This window comes from Propithecus coquereli, unplaced genomic scaffold, assembly GCF_000956105.1.
Source record: "Propithecus coquereli isolate 6110/MARCELLA unplaced genomic scaffold, Pcoq_1.0 Scaffold44, whole genome shotgun sequence".
NCBI classification, from domain to species: domain Eukaryota; kingdom Metazoa; phylum Chordata; class Mammalia; order Primates; family Indriidae; genus Propithecus; species Propithecus coquereli.
This window is the reverse complement of record NW_012150174.1, coordinates 6,404,952-6,431,522: the sequence shown is the minus strand read 5'-3', so window position 1 is coordinate 6,431,522 and position 26,571 is coordinate 6,404,952. Positions and strand designations below refer to the sequence as shown.

General features: G+C 44.9%; 2 protein-coding genes across 3 annotated transcripts in view; one reads left to right on the top strand and one right to left on the bottom strand.

Annotated features, from left to right (window-relative positions):
• The window catches only part of ARNTL (aryl hydrocarbon receptor nuclear translocator-like), a 102,898-nt gene extending 80,882 nt beyond the window's left edge, over positions 1-22,016 (top strand). The window contains exons 10-20 of the mRNA XM_012654383.1: positions 2,376-2,468; positions 3,807-3,924; positions 6,248-6,397; positions 9,417-9,663; positions 10,849-10,955; positions 12,392-12,542; positions 13,363-13,451; positions 14,989-15,097; positions 16,611-16,704; positions 20,200-20,302; positions 21,345-22,016. Of these exons, the coding sequence (XP_012509837.1) occupies positions 2,376-2,468; positions 3,807-3,924; positions 6,248-6,397; positions 9,417-9,663; positions 10,849-10,955; positions 12,392-12,542; positions 13,363-13,451; positions 14,989-15,097; positions 16,611-16,704; positions 20,200-20,302; positions 21,345-21,505 (1,422 nt within the window). The 3' untranslated portion in view covers positions 21,506-22,016. The remainder of the gene's footprint in view (positions 1-2,375; positions 2,469-3,806; positions 3,925-6,247; positions 6,398-9,416; positions 9,664-10,848; positions 10,956-12,391; positions 12,543-13,362; positions 13,452-14,988; positions 15,098-16,610; positions 16,705-20,199; positions 20,303-21,344) is intronic.
• A 760-nt stretch (positions 22,017-22,776) lies between these two features.
• Positions 22,777-26,571, bottom strand: part of BTBD10 (BTB (POZ) domain containing 10) — a 58,801-nt gene continuing 55,006 nt past the window's right edge. For both annotated transcript variants that reach the window (XM_012654382.1, XM_012654381.1), the window contains exon 8: positions 22,777-23,917. In XM_012654382.1, coding sequence (XP_012509836.1) covers positions 23,607-23,917 — 311 coding nt within the window. In that variant the 3' untranslated portion in view covers positions 22,777-23,606. The remainder of the gene's footprint in view (positions 23,918-26,571) is intronic.

Sequence of the window (26,571 nt, the reverse complement as noted above, 5' to 3'; positions counted from 1 at the left end):
CACCACAGCCCAGGAGTTTGAGGCTACAGTGAGCTATGATGACATCACTGTACTCTAGCCCTGACAACACAGCAAGACCCTGATAAATAAACAAAGTCCTTTTGCAGTGACACACACTTAATCATTTTCTTGCTGCTCTTCTTAATAATTTCCTGTCAGATGCCGACACTCATCAGGGGGTGGACAAAGATCGCAATGCTGTTCAAACTAAATACTTCATCTCGGGCTTGCCTTTTCTGCTGCTCTGTTTTGCACAGCACTCTTGGTGATCTGTCTTCCCCGATGAAACTTCTCTCCCCTCTCGGGCACATGTCAGTAGCTGTGAAAAGCTGCCCAGTCCTTGCCACTCCCAGGTGCCCAGTTCCCGGGATTGGCTTCAGCAGAAGGCAGGGTCCACTCAGATGAGGTTTGGACAATTTGGCAACAGGATCTGGACTTCTGCTTTTCCTCACCACTGCAAATCTGACCACCTGCTTTCTTTACTAACTGCTGTCAAAATATCTTAAGTGAACTGGGTATCAGTCAACCATATCCATTTATAACGTCTGGATACTCTACTTCCCCATATTTTGAAAACTAGGCAGACCATGCCAGGGCCTCCCTGACACTTATTAACTAGCATCGTCTTCCCCAGGAGTGAACCTGCCCCTTGGCGTCCGTGTGGCCTCCTGGTGCTCTTAGTGCTCTCACAGCCTCTGCCCTTCAGCTGTCCCTTGGGCCCAGCTCCTTCACCAGATAGTTCATTTGCCAGAGTGCAGCGGAGCTGGGCTGTTGGGAGCCTGCCCTGCGTGGCTGCATTCACTGTCCCCTGGGGTGTTGGAATCCACTTTGTTCCACATCTCAGCTCAGCCCTGACCCTGCCCAGCATTCCCTCTAGATGTCACGGCCGCCTTTCCAGGGCACCTTTCGAGCCACATCACCACATCAATGAAAAGCCTCAAAACACTTCTCTTGTGAGATATGAGATTGTCTGCAAGGCAAATGAGGAAGTTATTAATACCCTATTTTTTGACAGAATGAGGCTTCCAGCAGATGGTGCTTGGAAAGTTACTTCCCCCTCACTGTCATGCCTTGCCCCTGGGCCCGCTTAGGGACCTAACTTAAGAAAGGATCCTCCCCGGCTTCCTTCTGGCTGGGTGGCCTGCCAGGTTCTCACAGCAGTGGTGATTCCGCCCCCCGCCCCCCACTTGCAGCCCAGCACCAGCGCGCACACCCTCCTTTTACTTTCTGGCACGTGAATTCATTTCCTAGTTCTTTGAATTAAACTACATCCCAAAGGCTCTTTTGTAGAAAAGGGAACAGAGTTTCTCTAGATTTTTCCAGGGAGCGGACTGCAGATCAGTGAATAAAGCGAGAGACTGCCCCCCACCGCCGTGTATTAGAACCGGGGAGCTGAGTCCTGAGAGCAGGTGCACGGCGGGGTGGGAGCACCTGGCCGCCACCAGCAGCTCCGGCAGGAGCTGAGTGCTCGCCCACTGGGGGGCTGTGTGTTGGGGTCACCCACATGTAGATAGAACAGATAGGCTTTCTGGCACTACAGCTTTGGTATTTAACTGCTTCAGCCTTTATACCTGTCTATATTGGCACTGTAGATGTTTACCTGTATTTAAACCGAAAAAGGGCTAAGAGACTCTAAGGGAAGATTTTGCTTTGCTTTTCTTGTCTCACTTAGAATACAAATAGCCCAGCCCTGGATTGAAGGGTGGTACTTGAGAGCAGCCGCTCTCGACCCCGCATACATTGGAATTATGGGGTGGGAGTGAGGTGGAGGATAAAAAAATACCCCTGCAAGTAGCCCTATGCCAGACCATCAGCATAAAAACAGAAACAAAAAATACCATTCCAAATGTCAGGAACCGCCGTTCTAGAGAGCTGCCTGTAAATGGAGGTGTTCAAGTTGAGGACAGATGGTGGCTGAGAGTTAGAAGAGGGGATTCTGATCTTAAAGACTTAAAGAGTTCTTCCAATCTCAGATGCTGATTCGCCACAGAGATGTTATAATCAGAGCAATGAAACCTATTTCTCTGGACCGTCATACAATGAAAAGAGAATTCTTAAGCTGAATTCTGCTTTGAATTAGAACTACCTTTAATTGGACTTTTCTCTATAGTTATTAGATAGTATATGGAGGTGCACACATACACACACATGCGCGCGCACACACACACGCACACCTTATCTGCCTTGGAGAGAATCATATTGTTCTCATCAGGAATTTATTTTAAGTGTCCTTTTCTTAGGATACCAGTGAAACTATCAATGAGTGTTCCTATGCTTTGGATACTTAGAAAATAAATCCTTGATTAACTATCAGAGTGATTACAAATCATGTTTCCTAAAGTGTGATAAATTGATTATCCATTTCTCCTGATTAGGCAGCAGATGGATTTTTGTTTGTCGTAGGATGTGACCGAGGGAAGATACTCTTTGTCTCAGAGTCTGTCTTCAAGATCCTCAACTACAGCCAGGTATCGTTTATGCTCTTGGTGGTGGTGGGCAGCCTCCCAGCAGTCAGAAATGTCATCCCGCTTTTCAGAATAATTATAGTGTACAAGTCACATGTGAAATCCTTCTTCTAGAAAATTCTTAACTTTTTAACAGAAAAATGAATTTAAACTTAGAAAAATCTTTTAATATTTTCCCCATTTAAAGATCTGACTCTCCAGCCTGAACAAGAGCGAGACCCTGACTCTACGAAAAGTAGAAAAATTAGCCGGACATGGTGGTGCATGCCCGTAGTCCCAGCTACTCGGGAGGCTGAGGCAGGAGGATCACCACAGCCCAGGAGTTTGAGGCTACAGTGAGCTATGATGACATCACTGTACTCTAGCCCTGACAACACAGCAAGACCCTGTCTCAAAAAAAAAAAAAAAAAATCTGACTCTGATTTGATCAACAGCATTATGGCTTTATAATTGGCATAAAATAAATGACCTACAACTATGGGGTGGAGTCAAGGAGTGATAGGCTATCTGACAAGGGAGAAAGGCAGGCAGGTAATATAATACCAGCGAATAAGAAACTTGGGAACCCACCCCATACTGTATTTGCAGTGATGTGTCATTTATTAGCACTGTTCCACTTCCTCTAAAAATTTATTAGAATAACCAATACCTTTTATGATTGTTTGTAGGATCAAATAAGACTAGCATTTATGGAAGCATCTAGAACAGAGCTTTTCACCTATTATATCCCCAAAGTTTTTATTCATTCATTCATTCAGTCATTCACACACTGGTGTTTGCATGGAAGCTTGGTAGGCAGAAGAATTGAAGGATCAAAATGACACAGAGTTAATGTAAATTTAATTTTTCCAAAGTGTTTTGCTGTTTTTAGTCTCAGCACAAAGTTATGGAGGAAGTTTCTGTTATCTCTGTTAATGGGTCAGGGGACTGAGGCATACGAGGTGACATGACCTGCTTAAGAACAGAGGCTGAACAGCAGAGCTGGGTCAGAGCCCACGCCTACATGCCTCCTTCTGAGGTCGTACAGGGCAATTTGTGGGCCTCAGAAATGAATGAAAAAGAATACATACAGCCAAGGTTCTTGCCTCAGAGGTGCATGAACTGTTATATCATTGAGCATTTTCCCCTCACGTGTTATCAAAATCAATCTCCTGATGCCTCCTTCCTTGTGCCTGTGTCTAGGCAAAGTGGTTGGACGTATGTACAGGTTCACATTTACAGTGTTTGAAATCTCATGCTTAAAAATACAAAATAAAAGCAAAGGGTGTTACAGACTGTGAGCACTTGTTGCATAATTCATCACGTGACTGACTTGTCATTTTTAACATTTCACCCCCGCAGAACGATCTGATTGGTCAGAGTTTGTTTGACTACCTGCATCCTAAAGATATCACCAAAGTCAAGGAGCAGCTCTCCTCCTCCGACACCACACCCCGGGAGCGGCTCATAGATGCAAAAAGTGAGTGGAGGACAAGGCCTGGCGTGTCCTCGGCAGCCGGCTCACAGGCGGCCACCGCTGAGCGCTGAGCCGGTGGAGAGAGCCAGGGTGTGCCGTGGGCTCAGCCTCTGTTCCCACCGCTTTCCTTTTTCTGGGGCACCTGGGCTATCTTTGGCTAAACAGAATACTTATGTTCTTTTGTGTTTGTTTTACATAAAGAAGAAAAAAACTGAATGGCTAAGTTTATTGGGAGGAAGTACAGCTACTTTGACATGATTCTTTCTAATGATTAGAATTTTTTTTCAGAATTCAGAAATTCCCAGTTGTATGCTCCTGTGTTTAAAGGCTGAGTTTGATTTGTTCTCAAGTGGTTCCTCATTAGATCACTCCCCCAGCTCCTGGCTTTCTTCTTAATGCATTGGACCTGGCTCCACCATTCACTAGCTGTGTGATCCTGGGCAAGTTACTTAACCTCTCTGTGCCTCAGTTTCCTCATGTGTGAAATAGTTCCTATTTCACTGGGTTCGTGTGAGGATGAACTATGTTAATATAGGTAAAGCAGGTGGGACAATTCCTGGCACATAGTATAGTATCAGTGTTGTATTCACCTCAGCCCAGTGCAGTCATGGCCTAACTGGTGTCCTGCTTCCAAGCTCTCCGTGGTAATCCCTGGAGAGAAACACAACCAGAGGAATCTCCTCTAAAATATCCTTTTCATTAAGGCACCCTCTTCCTAGAAGTAAAATGTGATCTTTGGTACCTGTTGCCCTTTATATTGTAGTCTGGCCTTGACATTCTTTTAGTGGCCCAAGGAGGAAAAGATGAATGGTGTTTGGTCCTTGCCTTTGAGGCTCTTACCATAGAGTCAGGGAAGCAAGGAGGCAGACAGCAGCCTGCATAATAATAGGTACAGCCATAGAAATAGTACCAGGCACAGAGAATGGGATGATTAATTCTCATGTGGGTGCAAGGACAGGCATCACCGAGTAGATGACAACCGAGATGGGTTTGAAAAGATGAATTAATGTTTGCCAGGTGATGAGGGGAGGAAAAGAGCAGAGGAAATGATCTGTGGACAGATGCAGGGTGTGGGGCCCTGTGGCCTGCTTGGTGCTGTTGGACAAAACGCGCAGGGAGGCAAAGGGCTGGACCACAAAGAGCTTTTGATCTGTGGGGACACAGTGAAGCGCTCTGAGCCAGGTGGGACAGGGTCAGATTGGCATTCTGGGAAAGACCACTGAGGTGGCAATGCGGGCGGTGGACGGGAGGGGAGGAGCCCTGGGCAGCAGCCACTGCTCGGCATAATTGCTCCCATGCCGACGGCGGGATGCTCTTCCCCCGGCTCTGCACTGACTCGTAGCCAGGGTTTTGCAAGGAGGCAGCACCTCAGAACCACCTGGGGAGCTCTGCAGCATCATCCTGTTCCACTTCCAGAGATTCTAATTCGGTGGTTCCAGACAGCCCGGCCCAACAGAAACACAATGCAAACCACAAACATGAGCCACATGTGCAATTCTACATTTTCTGGTAGCTGTATTTTAAAAAAGTAAGGATAAATGAAAAATTAATTTAAATAATATATTTCATTCAACTCAATAAATCCAAAATATTATTATTTCTATATGTAATAATTATAACAATTAAGTTCTTTTACATTCTTTTATTTTTTTTGTACTAAGTCTTTGAAATCCTTTGTGTATTGCACACTTACAGCACACCTCAAGTCAGAAAACCCACATCCCAGGTGCCCCGTAGCTGCACGCAGCTCGTGGCTGGCGCCTTGGACAGCACAGATACAGAACGGGGCCCGAGGATCTGTGTGTTGATGAAGCATCCAGGGCACTCTGGCCTACAGCCAGGTTGAGAACGTCAGGTGGTCCTGCTTCCTCCTCTCCATTCCAATATCCAAATCCTGCCCTTCCGCCGAGTGCCAGCCCAAGTTCTTCCTCCTCGGGGAAGCACAGGCCATCTTTGCCATTTGTTTGGCACTAATCATACACCATCCTGTGTTATTATTAATCTTTTCCTGGTGCACTTCCATTTGCCTCTCTCAGTCGTGAGCTCTTGTTGGCCGGGAACCCCATGCTATGTTTATGTGTATCCCCCGGAGCATCTCATCCATTCGTCTAGTAGCACGTTCTCTGCAATCTATAAGCGTTTCCAGATTGACAACACACCTGTCCGTACTGCGTCTGTCAGGGCCTGCACTGGGGAGAGATGTTAGTCTCATGCCATCGATACAAACAGCGAGGCTGTAAAGAAAAGGCTTTCTTCAAGGTCACACTCCCCCTCCTGACAGACAACACTACTCTCAGTTTATCACATTTTGTGTATTGATTTGCAGCTGGACTTCCAGTTAAAACAGATATAACCCCTGGGCCATCTCGATTATGTTCTGGAGCACGGCGTTCTTTCTTCTGTAGGATGAAGTGTAACAGGCCTTCAGTAAAGGTTGAAGACAAGGACTTTGCCTCCACCTGCTCAAAGAAAAAAGGTAACGATTTAACAGTTCTTTCAAATCCTATGCCAGGCGAGGCTCGCTTTCTGGAGCGGAGTCTCAGCACGGCGTAGCTTCAGTGCTTCCTGGCTGGCCAGAGCGGCTGGTCCTGGGACTGCGGCCGGGACCCTCTCCCCCGACCATGTGGAGGGCAGCTGGGGAGCAGAGGTGAAGCCGAGGAGCCCTGACCGGTGTCACAATGACGAGATGTGTGGAGAGGCCTCCTGTGTTTCAATTCTGTTTGTTCCAACATGGTTGGGAAGGAGGTGCTCTTGGCCTAACTGCCCCTGAGCACCCACCAGTCCACCAGAGCTACTCTCGCTGGTTCACCGATGACCTTCGTGTTGCTAGATGCAAAGGCCACTTTTCATTTTTCTCGCATCTTGAAGAGTGCTTCACTAGGACACTGAAGGAGGAGCTCAGGCCGTTACTAGGATCCCCTGAAACCACATTCTTCTCACCTCCCCCGCCTCTGCCACTCGCACTCTCTTCCTGGTTCCTTTTGCTGCTCCTCCTCTCTGAGCTGGGGCTTCTCTCCTCTGTCCGCGCTCTATCCATGGGTCATGTCACCTGCTCCCTTAGCTTCACATGCCACTTACATGCCGGTAACTTCCAAGCTTGTATTTCCAGCCCAGACCTCTCTTTTGAACTGCAAATTCTTAAATTAACTGCTTACTAAATCTAACTAAATCTGCCTGCTTGGATATCTCGAGGGCATCTCAAACACGACACATGCCAAGTAACCACCTGAGCTTCTCCTGCAGTGTCAGTGGCGCCACCACGCAGCTCGCTGCTCGTGCTGGAAGCCTGGGAGGCACCCTCACCCTCTGTCCCTCCGCCGCAGCCCCTCGGTCCTCTCAGTACTAAGTCCTGCTTCGGTGACTTCCTTCTGTAGGAGTTAGCTGAATCTGTTTGTCCCTCTCCGTGCGCCCCACTGTCACTCATGCAGGCCAGCCTCAGCTCGCACTGGGTCTGGTAAAATGCTGCCCTTGCTTTCCACCCCTCCAACAGCGGCCAGGATGGTCTTTCTGTCAGTCTCCTGTTCAGAAAATTTCCCATTGCTCTTCAAGAAAAGTTCAGAATACTTAACGTGACCACGCAGCCCCGGCCCAGCCACTACTCAGTTCGTTCCCGTCGTGCTGACTTTCTTTAGATGCTCCGGTGCGCGCTGCCACCTGTGACCGGGATTTCTTCCCCTGCCCTGCCAGCTCCCGTCACCTGGCTCACTCCAGCCTCACGCTGCCTTATGTCTTCTTAGAGCACCCTGCAGGTTTGCCGTGTAGTACTGTCTATAGGTGCAGTTACGTAGCTATTTGTGTGATTATTTGTTTAAAGTCAGTCTCCCCAGCTAGACTTTAAACTCCACGAGAGCGTGTCTGATTTGTTTTCCGCTGTATTCCGGTAACCTGCACAGCCTCCATGCTTGGTAAACACTCCATGCTGGTTTGTTGTTGAAGTCTACTGGTGCTTCATACTTAATGTGTCCCAAACTGCAATCTTTTCTCTCTTCCCTGAGTCAGTGAATGACACCAGCAACCACCCAATCTAGAAAAGTTGGAGTCCTCTTCATTTTCTTTTTTTCCCTTAAGCCTAATATTCATACCAAATCCTAAGAGTTCTATCTCAGACATTTCTTCTGATGGCTGGGCACAGTGGCCCATGCCTGTAACCCCAGCACTTTGGGAGGCCAAAGTGGGAGGATCATTTGAACATAGGAGTTCGAGACTGGCCTGGGCAACATAGGAAGAGCCCATCTCTACAAAAGTGAAAAATTAGCCAGGGTGTTGGCATGCACATGTAGTCCTCGCTACTTCGGAGGCTGAGGCAGGAAGATCACTTAAGCCCAAGAGTTCGAGGCTGCAGTGAGCCAGGATAGTGCCACTGCATTCCAGCCTGGATGACAGAGCAAGATGCTGTCTCTAATAAATAAAATATTTTTGGGGCCGGGCGCGGTGGCTCACGCCTGTAATCCTAGCTCTCTGGGAGGCCGAGGCGGGCGGATTGTTTGAGCTCAGGAGTTCGAGACCAGCCTGAGCAAGAGCGAGACCCCGCCTCTACTAAAATTAGAAAGAAATTAATCGGCCAACTAAAAATATATACAAAAAATTAGCCGGGCATGGTGGCGCATGCCTGTAGTCCCAGCTGCTCGGGAGGCTGAGGCAGTAGGATTGCTTGAGCCCAGGAGTTTGAGGTTGCTGTGAGCTAGGCTGACGCCACGGCACTCACTCTAGCCCGGGCAAAAAGAGTGAGACTCTGTCTCAAAAAAAAAAAAAATATTTTTTAAAAAAAGAAAAGAAATTTCTCCTGCTTCTTTCCCCTGCCTTCTCCTCCTCTTCAGTGCACTGCCGTAGTTCAGTCCTCATCATCTCTTGTTGTATTATTGCTGCTGGCCTCCTAACTAGCCTTCCTACTTCAGGTTTCTACTCCCTTCCACTCTCCTCCTAGAGTAGCCAAACCATGATTTGGTTTTGGTTTTTCCCCACTTCAATACCTTTGAGGGCTCTCCATTTCCTGTCTGAAAAAAGACCAACACATAGGTGAGCAAATAACCGAATGCCCTTGCAATCTGCCTGCAACCTGCCTTCCAACTCTACGCCCCTGCGCTTCCCTTTTCCGCTTGAACCACACGGAGCTCTTTGCTGTTTCTCATACAGGTTCTGTGCCTTGGTACATTCTCAGCCTTTATATATTCTAGTCCTTTAGTCACTGCTCATCCTTCTTGATCCACTTCCTGCGTTGGTTTTTCTGGGAAGCCTTCCTCTCCCCAGGTAGATTTAGATATTCCTTCCTTGATATGTGGAATGCCCTTGGTATAACTAGCCCTACTAAGCATGTTACACCAGATGATCGTTGTCTATTTTTCTGTCTGCCCCTTTCACTAGATGCTCACTTCTGGAGAGCGAGGCCTTGTTTTTTGTTTTTTGACTCCTTACCTACATCCCACTCCACCGTCGGCTGCCTACACCTCCGTGACCCAAACCTGGCACTGACACTAACCATGGCCTTTACTTTCTAGCAGATCGAAAAAGCTTCTGCACAATCCACAGCACAGGCTATTTGAAAAGCTGGCCACCCACAAAGATGGGGCTGGATGAAGACAATGAACCGGACAACGAGGGGTGTAACCTCAGCTGCCTTGTCGCAATCGGACGACTACATTCTCACATGGTTCCGCAACCGGTGAACGGGGAAATCAGGGTGAAATCTATGGAATATGTTTCTCGGCACGCAATAGATGGCAAGTTTGTTTTTGTAGACCAGAGGTAAGAGTCTCCATATTACCCCTGAGCAGTGATGGTAGAGGATTTTCAACCCTGAGCTGAAAAGCACATAAGACTAGGTCGTCAGCTGGCTTTTCTAAGAATAAAGAAAGAGACAGAAGTGATGAAGGTCTCTGCTAAAAATGAGACTCATTAGGATATCATCATCAGTACAGAGATTTTCTCTGTGCCATTCTTTGGCATATAGAGACAGTTAAGTGGCGGGGGGGAGTGGGGTTGATGTCCATGGCCAAAAGAGAATAGTGGGCATAGCATGTCGTCTGAATCTATGGAGTGTTCTGGGACCATTGCTGTGATTGGAATTCTAGAATCTAGGACTTGGAAGCAATTATTTAGTCCTGAGCTCTCCAGTATAGTAGTCATCATAGTAGGCTTATATGGCCATTTGAATTCGAATTTAATCAATTAAAATTAAAGATTCAGTTTCCCAGGCTCACTAGCCACATTTTAAGTATTCAATAGCCACAGGTGGCTAATGGAACAATTCCATCATCGCAGAAAGTTCTGTTGGACAACACTGATCTAGTCCAACATCCTCATTTTATGGATGAGGAAGGGAGGCCCAGCCTGGGGACCGGCCTCCTGCAGAATTCACAACTAATTGGTGGTAGATCCGGACTGAGAACACAGATGCCCAAAATCTACTGCTGCCTGCAACCTCCCTTAAGAATATTCACAGGCTAATGATTTTCTGGCTACTGGAGACAGCCACAAAATGCTGGGAAAGGAAATATCCACTTTTCAAGGTCCTTGTGGCTTCAGCTGCTAGTGGCTGTTGTTTGGTTATCCTGCTAAAAAGGAGGCAATAAAAAGGCGAAGCCTCATGCTGGGATTTAGACTTCTACCGCATTTTTATCTAATTAATATGGTTAGCATTTTGAAACCTCCTAAAATTTCATTTCTTGTGATGATAATCCCTTTAAAAGGCTTCTTTGCTTTGTTTTCCTCTGTTTTTATAGGCTTGATTAAATTTAGATGCCTAAAAAAATAAAAGAGAGAGAGAGAGAGAGAGAGAGAGAAAATCGACACACCAAGCTCTCTGAAAATCAACCCAGCTTTTTCGCCTCCAGCTTTGGCCTTGTCCCCGTAGGCTATAGCAGGGTTCGTCCACTGCAAAGTTGCTATTAATCATCTGAATGGCTTTTTCTTCTTTAAAAATTCTTTTAGGGCAACAGCTATTTTGGCATATTTACCACAAGAACTTCTAGGCACATCGTGTTATGAATATTTTCACCAAGATGACATAGGACATCTTGCAGAATGTCATAGGCAAGGTAAGCTGAGCTTAAGTTTAAAGTGTCCCCCTGCTTCTAGACTGGTCCACATGATCTTGCAGAGAAATCTGCCCCCAGCGACATGGGAGCCAGCTAGCCCAAGACTCTTCAGGCCTCGACACCTGTGTGAAGAGGAAGCTCTTGCCTCTGGGCACCATTTACCCCCTTACGGATGCCCCACCCTGTCTGCATAACAGTTTTCTGTACCTAGGCCATGGCAGTTTCTGGAAGGCGTCTCTTGTTCAGAGGGTTTACTCAGACCCTGTACAGATTAGTATGGCTGGGCTGATCTGATTCTGGTTTCCAAACAAGCCTGCACTGCCTCCCATATTTTCCTTCTCGACTAATGGTGTGGCCACATACGCAGCCTCCTGAGAGAGAGACTGACGTTGACGTCTTCTTTCACTGTGTCTCCACCAGATCCTCTTCATTTGCCTCAGACACGCATTTCCAAAGAGCCCCCTTCTTACCAGCCCAACTGCCATGACCCTGGTTGAAGCCCTTGTGCCCACCTGGAGACCTGGGGTAGATCCTAACGGGTCTCCTTGCGCCCTCTTACCCCAAGTCCACCTTCTGTAGTTATCCCATTTTTCTTCAGGTAGATCAAGCCTGATAATGTCACATCCCTGCTTAAAAACTTCCCGCCTTTAGACGGAAGCCCAAACGCCTGCAACAGGCTTCAAATTCAAGACCTTCCACCTCCTGGCCCCACCCACCTCCTCACTTCCACTCCCCATCCACCTGCAGAGGCCTGTGCTCCAGCCACACTGACTGTCACATGGTCCCTGCCCCACCAGGCCCTGTCATTCCTCGGGCACTGCTGGTTTCTCCCCTCCCTCCTCTTTGGCAAACTTGTGTTCATCCCTGAAGACCCTGATCTTTTCCTCTGTGTAGCCTTTGCTCACTCCTCTTCTTGAGGGCAGGAGTCATATCCCGTCTCTTCTTCTATCTCCAGTGCCTGGCACAGGAAGGGTGCTCTTTACATGTTTATTACACGGAAGAGTGAGGTCTGAATAGGTGTGTGGCTTCTATCGATTCTGATGTCCTTACAAATGAGAGAAGTGCTGTACTGCCTTTGCGATTTGTGATGGGGAAAGAGCATGGCCCGCCCCTTTGGACAGTGCCTTCTCATTTGTTTGTGTTCACATCCAAGCTGATTCCAGTTAGACGTGTAGGATGCAGTCAGTAATTCCCTGGAGCCTTAATGTGATGGACTCTGGAGAATAGTGACAAATTCACAAATGAACTGAAAGACTCTCAGTTAGACCCTCCAAAACGACCTGTTCTCTGAAGTGTTGACTGCCGGGGCTCCCTTGGCTTATTACAGAGTTTGACAGTGTTGGAGCCTGAGTACCGTTAGCATTTGGTATTGGGTATCGTGTTTGATATGTTGGTTTAAAGAAACAACAATGTTCATGGTTCCTTTGCATTTTCAGTTTTACAGACGAGAGAAAAGATTACAACAAATTGCTATAAGTTTAAAATCAAAGATGGTTCTTTCATCACACTGCGGAGTCGATGGTTCAGTTTCATGAACCCCTGGACCAAGGAAGTAGAATACATTGTTTCAACGAACACTGTTGTTTTGTAAGTGTTTTTCCTGTATCAGAAGCTCCCTTGCTTCAAAGAGAAATGCCTTGAACTCCTCACCTAGGGAAGTGGGGACAGGCAGCAGCATCGCATCCTTTAATGCCATCTTGCTAGTATCTCGTGAAGCCTCACGACTGGCAGAAGCCAGAAAGGGATGTTAACGAAGGACAAACCTCAATGCCCTTATCATGCAGGCCCCAGCTTGTGGAGTTGCTCCAGGAAGCAGCAACATTTCCTTGCAGCTAAAGCAGTCAACCTTTAAATGCACGGTCCTGCATGCTAGGCCTCCACTTGTGCTGCTGCAGAGGGAGGGGGCTGACAGTCCATGAAAGGCTCATACTGGCCTTGGCTGAGGATGGGCAGGTGGCCGAGCACTGGCAGCTGGAATGCTCCCTCAAAGGCTGCCACCCGCTAGGTGAGCAGGGGAAGAGAAGGACGGGCCTGTTCTCACATCTCCTTCCCCGTGGTGTCCAAACCCCACCTGTAGTTAGAGCTGAGCGGGGGGCTGGGCTGGGTTTACTGCAGGCTGGCAGCAGGAGGCTCTGCCGCAGTGGCAGTGGGCAGCTGCCGCTCCCGCCGCTGCTGGACTGTGTCCCACATGAATTAGGAAGGTCCAGGCACGCAGTGAGGCCGAAGGCCGGGATGCTGTCCATCGTGTTATCAAAAAGCGCGAAGACGTGTTCAGCCACTCAGACAGACACTTCATTTTCTGGCCTGTCCAGGTCCAGAGTGGACACCGGACACCTTGGCCAAGGTGAAGGGTGCACGGTTCTGAGCAGGCCTGACTCACGTTTCCTTATTGCTGGGATGTTCACAGAGCCAACGTCTTGGAAGGCGGGGACCCAACCTTCCCGCAGCTCACAGCGTCTCCCCACAGCATGGACAGCATGCTGCCCTCCGGAGAAGGTAACTGTGCACTGCTGGGGCATGGGGCTTGCCCAGGAGAAACTGCTTGTGGCCAAATACCCTCCCCCAAGTATTCGGGGTCCCCTGGCATCATATGCTGTGGAACAGGGGAGGCCTCGAGCAGGTGACGTGCTGCTGAGTTCCGCATGAGTAAGGGCGCTGTCGTCTCACTGTCTCTGTCGAGCTTGGAATACTGGGAACTCGCTGCCCTTCCTGAGGGTGCCTGGACCCTGGAAGCCCTTGAAATAGCAAACTCCTTGCTCTCGTGCCTTCCTCCTGTGTGGCCTGGTGGCTGTGATGTGCTCTTTGGTGACTGTCACAGCCCTCCTGTGGTTGGGGGGAAGGTGCCTGTCAGTGCTGGGGTATGTGCCATTCCCAGCAGGCTCCCTCCCCAGGGCTCGTCTGTCCTGGGACCACCTCGGCAGGCAGGGCTTCAGTCCCCACCTGTCCCTCGATGACTCACACCGCCATATTGCCAGCCTCAGTCTCTCTCCTGAGCTCTCGATTTCCTAGACAGAGCCACCTAGAGTCCCAGAGGCACCTGAAATTCAGAATGTCCCACACTGAGTTTCTGCACTCCCCACCTGATTGTTGTATGAGCCAGAAAGCTGGCCTCCTGCTCTCCCTCATTATATCTAACCACAAAGTCCTGCCCCTTCTATCTCTTAAACCTCATCAGCGCTGTTGCTGCTGCAGCCTCCTCATCTGCTGCCCGGGTGGTTGCAGACGCCTTCCTAACTCTAGTCTCACTCTCCTCACCTCGGCCTCCACTAGAGCTCATTCTCCCGCAGTGGACTTTCTAACAACCCGGTCCTCCTTCCTGCCGCCTCTGTGTAGAGTCCGTTAGCACTCCCCACCCCTGCGGGCACTGCCCAGACGCATCAGCGCGGTAGCCACGGCTCCTCATGATCCGCCCGGTACCTGCTGCTCCAGTTTGTCTCTCATGCCCTCGTCAGTCATGAGGAATCCCTCGGGGTGGTCTCCCAAGGGTTGTCCTGCCTCAGTGCTCTTGCACATGGTGGTCACTGTGCCTGGAATGCTTCCCTCTCCTTACTGCTCTGCCAAGCTATTTTGTACTCACCTCTCAAGATTCAGCTCAGAGTTAACCTCTTCCAGAAGCTGCACCTGGCCCTGGATGAGTTGGGTGCCTTGTGCTTACCTGTCAAACTTACCGCATTTTGCTTTAGCCCTTTTCATCTTGTCTGTCCCCTTGTTAGACTGTGAGCTCCTTGAGGGCAGGGACTTATCTCCATAACCCTGGCGTGTAGCTCAATGGTCTTCAGCAAACATTTTTATGAGCGCTTGAAGGGAAAGAATTAGATGCTTCATGTCAACACAGTGGCCTCTTATCCTAGAAGGAAACTTGAGCCTTTCCCTGCTGGAATGCCTTTTCCCGACAAGCTATGGCTCTACTGTCCCTCAAGTCACAACCCTGATGTTGAACTTCAAGTGGATCATGGGATGAACTGGTTTTAATACATAATAGCATTTCTTCCTTAGTTTTCCCCTTTCCCACTCTCAGATTCCTTTGTTTTAGGTGGCCCAAAGAGGACCCACCCCACTGTTCCAGGGATTCCAGGGGGAACAAGGGCTGGGGCAGGAAAAATAGGTCGAATGATTGCCGAGGAAATCATGGAAATCCACAGGCAAGTAACACCTTCTAGTTGCTCTGTTAGCAGTTTTGCCCCTCGGGGGATGTTTTGCAATGTATGGAGAGACCGTTGGTCACAGCCGGGTGGGAGACTGCTGCTAAACGTCCAGGGACAGAGGCCAGTGGTGCTGTTTGCCGAGCATCCTCCAGTGCACAGGGCAATCCCCCCATTTCCCACCTCCAATAACAAATCATCCAGTCCTAAGTGTCAGTAGCACCAAGATTGACAAATACTGCTTTAAATAAAGAAGTTAAACCAAAATAGTCCAGAGCTAAAGGCAACTCTTGAGAAGGCTCAACTTTCTCAGTACTTTGTGTATGGCTCGGGCCTGTGGGAGTGGAGCTGTCAACTGCCAGTGAGTGATCTGGGCCTTAAAAAACATTCACTTCTTTCAGTGAAAAACCTGCCTTGTTTTACTAACAGAGACCAAGCAGATCAGCTAGTAATAGAGGCAGCTGTCCTTGGGGGCAACTTCTTTTCCATGTGAAAGAGGAGCTTGGAAGCAGTCCCCCTGGGTTTGCATCTGGGCCTGTCTCTCCATCTGACTGTGCGTAGGAGATTGAATTAACCTTTTACTCTCTGTTGACTTAAACCATAAAAAGGAAGGACTGTCTCCCAAGGATCGTGTTAGGATTGTGAGGGAACACAGGAAAATTCCTGGAATACAGCCTGACATATAGTGAGTGTTCAAAAATTAATTAAAACTGTATAGGAGCTGAGAGCCTCATGGTCACACAATTTCTACCACACTGTCCCTGAACTTCAGCTGCAGTGCCAAGTGATGGCTTCCTTTCATGAGGTCCTTCAGCCTGACTCGAGTTAGGTGGATTTTCAGTTGTGTAAGCCTACTATGGCAGAGAGCTACGCTAGCTGAGAGGCCCGGACCCAGTCTTTCCCAGCTGCTGCTTTAGCAGGCTGCTATTACTACTGCTACTTGGCTGCTTACTTTTCAGACCCTGGTACCTCCATTTTCCAAGACTATTTACTAGCTAAACAGTGTTGTAGGGGATAAATTGTTTGCTGTGGATTGCAGTTCATGGTATCAAAGATGGAGGTTAAACTTCTAAGGTCTCCTCCAACTCATCTGGATTCTGTGAAGAAATAAAACTGGCCAATCACTTGAAATTCACCAACCTGAATCCAGACCCTAATCCAAGGGCTGTGTCAATGAGACACGTGACTTCAGGGACTGCATTCTAGATCCAGTGCCTGCTGGAACAAATCCAGCTCATCACCTGTTTGTGTAAACAAAGGTTTATTGGAACACAGGTATACCCACTCATTTGTATATTGTCGGTGGTCGCATTCATGCTACAGTGGCAGAGTGGAGTAGCTATGACAGAGACCATACGGCCTTGCAGAGCCTAAAATAGTTACTATCTGGCCCTCATAGAAAAAGTTTGCCAAGCCCTAGTCTAGAGCTTCATCTTCTTTCTCACTCCTACCCCTTAAAACATACTCCACTAGGAGAAAAAAAAGGCAATGTAACTGTTTTCTTCTCTGGCAGGATAAGAGGGTCCTCACCTTCCAGCTGTGGCTCCAGCCCACTGAACATCACGAGTACACCTCCCCCTGATGCCTCTTCTCCAGGAGGCAAGAAGGTGAGGCTGATGACTCAGGCTAGAGAGCCTCTTGCTCAAGTTCTGAATTGTTGGGGGTGGGAGTATAGAATTACAGTTGTGGTTGCAATATGGACTCTTTTTCCTCCTTCAAATAAATGCATCTGTGTGAGGCTGGGTACAAAGCATACTGGTAGAGCCAGGGAGGCTTGCTGACATCCTCAGAGGATTTATTCTATATGAGTGCAGGAAGGCAGAAAGAACATTCTAAGGAATGGGGAGCTGTCAGTTTATTTCTGACGGAGCAATTCAAGAGTTCCCATGAGAGAAGGATTAGTGAGTACCTCACATAGAGGAGTATCTCATTCTCTGCCAGTTTTCCCGGGAGGAAATATTATTAGTGTCTAGGGCAGGCACTGGAAACAGCAATACCACCAGCAGTCCTTTGGAAGTCAAGCCACATTTTACAGCTGCAGAACACTTGGGGATCTGCCGCCTGGGTTGCCTGTGACGTGACTACATTGGGTACAGTAGTTCATAGGTCACTGGTCTTCATGAAGAGCTGGCTAGAAGACTACGCTATAAATGGGTTTAGAAATCACTCATCTGTTTTCATCCTTCCCTCCATACTAGATCACCATCTCGTTAGCATGGTTTTCCCATCTCTGCTTCTCAATTCAACTCTTAGGCACTTGACTTGCTGTTACCATCGAGGATTCTACACTCAGTTTTTAAAGGTTATCACTCCAGTATAGGTTTAAATATTATTCAAAGGACTTTCATATACATTTTCTCATCTTATGCCCACAACTTCATACATGACAAAATCCAGGCTTCCCAGCATTTGTTAATAGGTGTGGCCCCAAACTACGATCCTGGTTTCATGACTTCCAATTCTTTTCATATCAACGACTACCAAAAATACAAAGCTGTGCTCTGCATCATAAAGCCCCAAGTATTTCTAGGGCGTTTATGAATTCTTTTTTCGTTTGGGCTTATAAAAATGGGTCTGTGAGAAGAAATTCTGGGTGTATTCTCTCATAGGATAAGTCCTAAGCAGCCTGAACAAGACGGAGTTAAACACGACAGCAGCATTAAATGATGTACCAGAGTGAAGGTGGCCCCAAGAGTGAAGGTGGCCCCAAGCTCCCAGCCCTTACTAGTCACCTTTAAATTTGGCAGGTCCAAAAATGAACCATTTAGCCTGCAGTTGTTTCAGTCAGGATCGAGCTAAAAAGGGAGGCTAATTCGTATCCAAGTCACAGTACCAAAAAAGGCGGGGGGCGGAGGGGGGCTAAGTGAGCCTCCATAGGTCCCAGCAGAGTATGGACATCCAGAAACACTAAGGTTCAGATAAGCAGGGTTTCTACAAAAGCCATCTGTGGTCATTTTTTGGGGTGGGGGGGTGGGGGCGGGGAGCAAGGTCCTTTCAAGGATCTGCAAGGTCAAAGCTATTTTCATAATAATGCTAAAACATTATTTTTTTTCACTGTGTGGATAATGTGTTGATAAAAGCACTGTTTGGTAAAACTGCTGGTGTTTTGCCCAAGTTGGAGCAGTGGCACCAAACTGTACTAGTAATCATTGTATTCTTCAACCACATGTGCGCAATAAAAACATAATTTAAAAGCCAGTTTCATTTAAGAATGTCCTTAATGAAGCAGTAAAAATCACTTTTATTATAAAATCCTTGAGTACACATCTTTTTAATACGTGATGTGACAAAATGGGAAATATGCATAAAGTGCTTATGCTGCAAAGTATGAAGTTTGTCCCAAGAAACAGCACTCGGTGACTAAGTTGTGAGCTGAATTAGCTCCTTTTTCCATGGGACATCATTTCTACCCAAGCAAACTGTGGCTATTCAGTCTTAGGTATTTAGCATACAATTTCTTAAAAATGAAGTGAACTTATTACTTCAAGGAAAATAACTTGACACTATTTTGTTGCCAGTGATATAAGTGGAGCTTTCAAGCAAAAATAGGAATTTTTAGAAAATTTCTATCTGCTACTTTGGGCTTGAGAGCTTCCTAAAAGATATTTTTGATGACATAGGTGGTGTTAATAATGGTGATGTTTTGATGCTGTATAATGGAATATGTCAACATTTGGAAGATCTGCATAACTCAGTGAGGCGGTATTTTCTAAGTAACCAATGCAAGACATTTCAAAATCATCCAAGGGAAAAAGATCCATCTTAAGTGCCAAGATATACCAATGGATTTTAACAAGAGTACAAAAAATTCATTGATGTGGTTTCAGATTCCACATTGCAACTAACCTTTAAGAAACTTCCATTTGTTGAGTTTGTATGTAGTATCAGAGAAGAATATTCCAGTTTTTGAAAAGGCTAATTAAAATATGCTTCCCTTTTCCAACTACGTATCTCTAGGAGGTTGGATTTCCTTCATGTACTTGAATCAAATAACATATCTAAACAGACTGGAGAACCAGACATGAGAATCTAATTGAAATCTATTAAACCCAACATTACACTTGCAAAAATGTAAAATAATGATAATCTTCTAACTTTTTGTTGTTATTGTTTTGGAAAATAGTTATTTTTTCATTAAAATGCTACTTATTATTCATGTTAACATGTAATGGGTTTATTACATTTAAAACATCTATTCGTTTTAATTTCAAATATAATAAATATTGATAAATACAGCCTACATAAAAGTTCATTGGAGTCCTCAATAATTTTTAAGAGTGTAAAGGGGTCCGTAGACCAAAAAGCTGAACTGTGGAAATAAAGAAAATTATAATGCCACCTACTGGCAAGGCCTGAAATAACTGTTTCTCCTGAAATCCAGTGGCTACCAAACTCTTTCCTCACCTATATCCAAATACTTCTCAAAGGATGCTCTTCCCTGAGACTCAACTAGGGCAAGGAAACTGGGGGCGGGGGTGTGTACGCGGGGAGCATGATTTGGGGGCAAGACAGAATCAGAGTTCTGGTATTGAGGAGGAGTAATCATGTTTCCCAGTGGCCTGTTTGAAGAACTTAAACCACAGGCTACTTAAGTTGGCAGCTAGGTGATAAGGGATTTATTAATATTTCTAGTGTTTTGTTCATTTGTGACTCCTCAGAGTTGTGTCCCTTCACAGCTTGTTAACAAGTCCACTTATTTCTTCTTCAGCAACATCTGTTACTATGTTTTACTCCCTTACAGGGGAACTGCCCACCTGGGCTCACTGGAGTTTAGGCCTTGGCCTAAAAGAAATACGTGGGCAGCATGATTCCAAGTAGTTGAATGCTCTTAGGGATTTTATTCAGCCTTTAAGTTACCTGTGTGGGCTAAATCAAATGAAGAGAATAGTTTAGGGGAGAGGTTTTTTTTTTTACTATAACCATTCCTAACAGTTCCTTGTTTGACATCATCCAAGAAGAAACTGAAGCCATTTAAAGCTTCCCTCTCACCCTTGCTTCCTCTTTCCAACATGCTTCATTTTCTTGGTGACATTACACATGATACTGATTGAAAAATCCATATTGGAGTAGAAAATGTCATACTTTTTCCCTTTTGTTTGTAGATTTTAAATGGAGGGACTCCAGACATTCCTTCCAGCGGCCTACTACCAGGACAGGCTCAGGAGAACCCAGGTTATCCTTATTCTGATAGTTCTTCTATTCTGGGTAAGTGGCATTATTATTCATTTCCATTGCAGTGATCTTGCAAAACCTCTGGCATAAAGTCAGTTTTAAGAACTGAATTGAGACCCAGTCACAGGGGCTCACACCTATAATCCTAGCACATTGGGAGGCCAAAGTGGGAGGATCACTTGAGGCCAGGAGTTTGAGACCAGCCTGAACAGCATAGCAAGACCCCATCTCTACAAAATATATACTTAAAAAATTAGCTGGGTGTGGTGGCGTGCACCTGTAGTCCCAGCTATTTGGGAAGCCGAGGCAGGAGGAACACTTGAGCCCAGGAGTTTGAGGTTGCAGTGAGCTTTGATGATACCACTGCACTTCAGCCCAGGCAAGAGAGCAAGACCCTGTCTCAAAAAAAAGAAAAAAGAAAAAAAAAGAACTGAATTATATAAAACAACTTAGTTATAGATAAATTTGATAAGAACAGAGTAAAAGTTTAAAATTTGTTCAAATCTCTACTTCAAAGTTGACTTTAATGTTTGAGTTTTGGTGGGGGTCCAAGTGTGTCCCTGGAACTCAAGAGGAAGTTAGAGTAGCCTAGACATAGGCTTTCTCCCACATGGGGCATAAACTCTTCAGAGGGAGAGCCAATGAGGGTTCAGAGATAAAGCCTAGAAGGGTGATGGCTGAGCATTTCAGAAGAGTATTAAAAATCATTAAGTGATGACAGTTTGCTTATCCATCTTTGTCTCTACTTGTCTTTCTAGATCTTTTTTCCTAATCTCTCCTTTCCTGTTTGCCTTTCTTTCTGTAATTCCCTCCCCTTAACTGGTTATATAAGAATATTAAAATGAGGTTGACTCAAATACTTTTAACATTTATCAAATTTTAAGCAATTTGTTTTTATTTCTAAAAAGTTGGTTCTTCTGAAAAACAGCAATGTAAAAATAGTAAAATTATAATCATGTAGCCCAAAAAGCAGCCTCTCTCACCCTATTATTAAAAGTGTGGTCAGGAATTGTTTACTTAATCTAAACATGTTTTGGTATTTTTATTACTGACCAGTCTTTATCTCCTCCCACAGGTGAGAACCCCCACATAGGTATGGACATGATAGACAATGACCAAGGATCAAGCAGTCCCAGTAATGATGAAGCAGCAATGGCTGTCATCATGAGCCTCTTGGAAGCAGATGCTGGGCTGGGTGGCCCTGTTGACTTTAGCGATTTGCCATGGCCGCTGTAAACACAACACGTTGCTTTGGCAACAGCTACAGTATCAAAGTGCATTACTGGTGGAGTTTTACAGTCTGTGAAGCTTACTGGATAAGGAGAGAACAGCTTTTATGTACTGATTTCATAAAAGCCATCTCAGAGCCATTGATACAAGTCAATCTTACTATGTGTAACTTCAGACAAAGTGGAACTAAGCCTGCTCCAGTGTTTCCTCATCATTGATTATTGGGCTAGCTGTGGATAGCTTGCATTAATTGTATATTTTGGATTCTGTTTGTGTTGAATTTTTTAATCATTGTGCACAGAAGCATCATTGGTAGCTTTTATATGCAAATGGTCATTTCAGATGTATGGTGTTTTTACACTACAAAAGAAGTCCCCCATGTGGATATTTCTTATACTAATTGTATCATAAAGCTGTTTATTCTTCCTTGTAAGAATCCTTTACTATAAATATGGGTTAAAGTATAATGTATTAGACAGCTAAATATTTTTAATAAATGTTTCCCTTGTTCTATAAATACTGTTCCCATTTTAAATAATTAGAAAAAAAATTCTACATGCTACAGGGCTGGATCATCAGTTTCTACAGAGGGTGTTTAAGGTCGACTCATGCCAATTAACATTTGCAGTACCTTTCTGGCCTTCATAACAATTCTGGGGTTTGCATAATTTCCCCATACTGCTAGCTTAGCTGTGCTGTTAAAATAGTTCATTTCCAAATTATTGCAATTTTATGTGAGAACAAAGATGTTACTGTTTACGTACAAATTTCAAATCCTCTGAAATTATAAATTCAAGATTATAGGTAACAAATTGGTTTCTCTACTGCTACCCCTCTTTACCACTACTTGCAATTGTATGGCTTCAAACACTAAGTGACCCCAGACTCAAAGCACCTAAATATTTCTGATTGCTTCTTGAACTGGACCACAGAATATTTAAAATAGTATTTGCATGAATAATTTGCTAAGCAAAACAGCAAGGTACAATAAAAAGCACTGAACTAGTATCAGAAATTGGTTCTGAAACTTAGGATTACTATATGACCTAGTAAAGTCATTTTGCCCTTCATATAAGGTTGGACTAGAAAATACTCTCTTTTCAGCTCTGGTATTATTTTGGATTTATAGTATATTTTATAATTAGTAGGGAATTTAAATGCCTCATCACACATATACCAAGTTATGAGTTCCTTGAGCTACTATTTGATTTCTAGTTACATCGACAAGACAGGAAATCTGCTAATTAGCCTAAAAATCTGGTCAAGGTGGGTATAAATTTGGTCAGAAACATTAAAACAATGGAATTTTATTTTGATGAAAAACTCGAGTTTACAATCATTTAGTAAATGAAGAGCAAACACTTCATTTTCCTATCCCATAACTCTTAAGAAAACAAAGCATTAGTAAATAAATATCTGTGAACAGATTAAGGGTAAGGCAGACTGGATAATAAACCACCTCTGATGTTCACAATCCCTGCATGTGACTCACTCTAAAGGGTGAAATGGCACTGGAGATAACCGAACTGTTAAGATACGGGCACTGAATCTCATCTTAATCATTCAAATAAGCCCAACATAAACACTCATTTTTTGCTCATCATGGGCAGCAAACTATACACATTTCACTGAAGGAATACTTTGATAGAAGCACTTATTTAAGTTACATTGTGCATCACAACTATAAAATGGCTTGAACAGTTCCATTTGACCCCCATTTATAAAGTGCAACTCTGTAATATTCTGCATTTTATGTGGGGGGGTGGTGAGTATCAGTCTAGACTGCAAGCACCCCAGCTGCCAATTTCAACCACTTCTGAAAAAACCTACATGTGTGAAAAAGGACCGTCCCCCATACAAAGAACCAATTTCACAAACCTACTGGTAAACAAATACATTTATATAACTGGAACTTCAGGATGCTAGAGTTGTACTCATTTAAAAAACCATCCAGCTACCTTTGGTCTTTAAAAAAGCCTACACTGCAATATCCTAAACATTGTTATGTGCATCTCACAATGAAGAAGAGTGGCCTTGCAGTGCAGAATGAGGAGAGTACAACGTCAGTGTGAAGAGTAGCATGCTATGGTTTCAAGGAACATCAGCATCACAGCATTGGATTCTGTGCATCAGGATCGAGGTCATTGTTGCCAGAAGGGGGATGGATAGGGAGAATATCCAGCTCATCCACTTGCGGAGTTGGGTGCATGACTACCAGCTGGTCCTGGGGAATGTCTGCGGCAGCTGCTGCAAGGTTGGTGATGGATTTGCTCTTTACACACTGAAAGTCTACATGCCGACTCTTTCCTTCTTCCTTCTCCCAGGACATTCTAATAAAGGGTCTTTGGACATAGTTGTAAATCACTTCTGGGCGGCCCCCAGGCCTTTTCTTTACTTTTTCTTTGTAGGTAGGATAACCTGAAGGAAAGAAAGGTTTTAAAAACTGAGGCTACTGTTTTAAAAAAAAAAACAAAACTGAGGATACACATATATGCAAACATTTCACACTCAATTTTGCCTTAGAGGGCTTTTCTGCTATAGATTCTGAACAAATAAAAATTCAAACAAAGAAGGGAAAACAGTATTCCTCCCACCTACTCATCAGTTCAACAGCCAGAAACTAAAATCCTACTGATTTAATTCACATAACCTTCCACAGCCTTTCAGTGAATATACCAACCACCAGAAAGACACTCCTCAAGTATGGAGGGGAATGGCCCCCAGTGCAATGGTGTATAATCTGGAACAGATCTTGGGCTCTAGCTGTATATCTTTGATGTCCCTAAACCATTTTCTTCACAGGATTGTCTGGCCTAAAGGCCTACAGTTTATTGCCAATTAACCTACTAGTTTCCTTAAACCTAAGTCTCATCTCCATATAGCTCTGGGTTTTTTCTTTCCTTTTTTGTTAAATGACAAAGAGCTGTACAGCTCTGCAGGTGGCTCTAAATATTTCTGTACCTAGGTCAGCAAGGCCAACATTCTAACCTCCCATATCATTTTAACATTACCACTCCCAACAACCAAGCAGTTAATTTAGATTCACATTTCCAAAGCAGCTTTCCCTCATTATTAATACCTTCCTCCTTTGGATCATAGTTACTGAAAAGTGAAAATTAGTAAGGACAACCCTGGATTTAGAAAAATTTCAGTTATTTACCAGTAAGGCAGTTTCTCCAAAGATAAACTGTCTTTAGAAACAATTACAAATCCCTTCCCTCCTTTAAGAATTGCTACTTTGGACTAGTGACTGGCAAACACTTTCTATGAAAGGCCAGATGGTAAATATTTCAGGCTGTGGGCCATAAGGTTTCTAATGAAACTACTCAACAATGCCACTGTAAAGTGAAATCAGCTACAGAGAATATGTAACTGAATGAGCATGCATATGTTTCAATAAAACTTTATTCATAAAAAACCAGCAATGAGCTATTTAGACCAGCTCATGGGCCAGTTAGAGCACAATCAGAATCAGAAAGAAACAGAAAGGCCTCACTTAGTACGGGCTCAATGGTGAATGCATAAGGAACTAACTGTACGTAGGTATCATTGGTAGCTAGCATATTTTTTTAGCCATGTGTGGAGTGTGTGCGTAAGTGGTGGAGGTGAGGGAGGCGCAGAAGGTGAGCAAGGCTAAAAACCTTCTAAAGACCTATAGAGGCTGGGCACGGTGGCTCACACCTGTAATCCTAGCACTCTGGGAGGCCCAGGCAAGAGGATCATTGCTCAAGGTCAGGAGTTCAAGACCAGCCTGAGCAAGACTGAGACTCCATCTCTACTAAAAATAGAGAGAAATTAGCCGGACAACTAAAAATATATAGAAAAAAATCAGCCGGGCATAGTGGCACATGCCTGTAGTCCCAGCTACTCGGGAGGCTGAGGCAGTAGGATTGATTGAGCCCAGGAGTTTGAGGTTGCTGTGAGCTAGGCTGACGCCATGGCACTCCAGCCCAGGTAGCAGAGCGAGACTCTGTCTCCAAAAAAAAAAAAAAAAAAAAAAAGACCTATAGAATGTCTTCTTCCTTTGACATTTCCAGTCAATTACCATTTGATAGGCAGAAGCAGAGATCAGAAAGGTCTCCATCTCTATCACCTTATCCTTCATTCCTCCTGGACTACTGAAAGACTTTAAAATTCCCATCTCATTATATTCCAATCCGTCCTCCACACAGAATCACCACTCTAGACAAACATAATCATTATTACATCCTTGCTTAAAAACTACCAATGGCAGTTTTTCCCTCGTGCTTAAAGGGAAGGTCCATACTACTTAGCATAGTATACAAGGCTTTTTTACAACTTGGTTCCAACCTACTTAATCTCATTTGCTATATCATGCTATACTTCCTTTAACCCTGGAGCTCTCGAATATACCCACCACATTAAACTTTCCCCTAAATATGTTTTGGTGCTTTTACGCAAATTGTTCTGCAGCCTATTCCCTCTTGGCCCTCTCACCCCTGCAGCTTCACCTTCTTTTATCCCTGGCAAAAATATTAAGACTCTCCACAGAGTTAATCATTCGCTTCTGTGCTCTACAGCACTCTCATTTTAACAATACCTACAGCACTAAATTGTAATTACCTTTTTGTATGTCTGAATTTCTCACCTATTTAGTGAGTTCTTATATGCCAAAGCCAGCATCTTTATCTGTGTATCCCTATGCCTAGCTTATAGTGCTGATAGCTAAACAAATATTTGAGCAAAAAGTGAATGAACTACCATGATATATCAGTTACAAGTGATAATCTCTTCCTGGATATCCATCTTACTGAGAATTTTTTTTTTTCTCAAAAATAAAGTCTGTCCCTGGCTTCGAGACTTACCAGCCTAAAATTCAAGTAATGCTTTAGCAGCCATGCATCAAAGAATTGTAATGCCAGGGTGCTGCCGTAAAGGTGTTTATAGTCTATTAGGAGTGATGAAATTGTTCATAAAGTCAAAACATCCCAAACAGCAAATGTATACTCATAAGAGAAAGTATATAATCCTAGCTCTCTGGGAGGCCGAGGTGGGCGGATTGTTTGAGCTCAGGAGTTCGAAACCAGCCTGAGCAAGAGCGAGACCCCGTC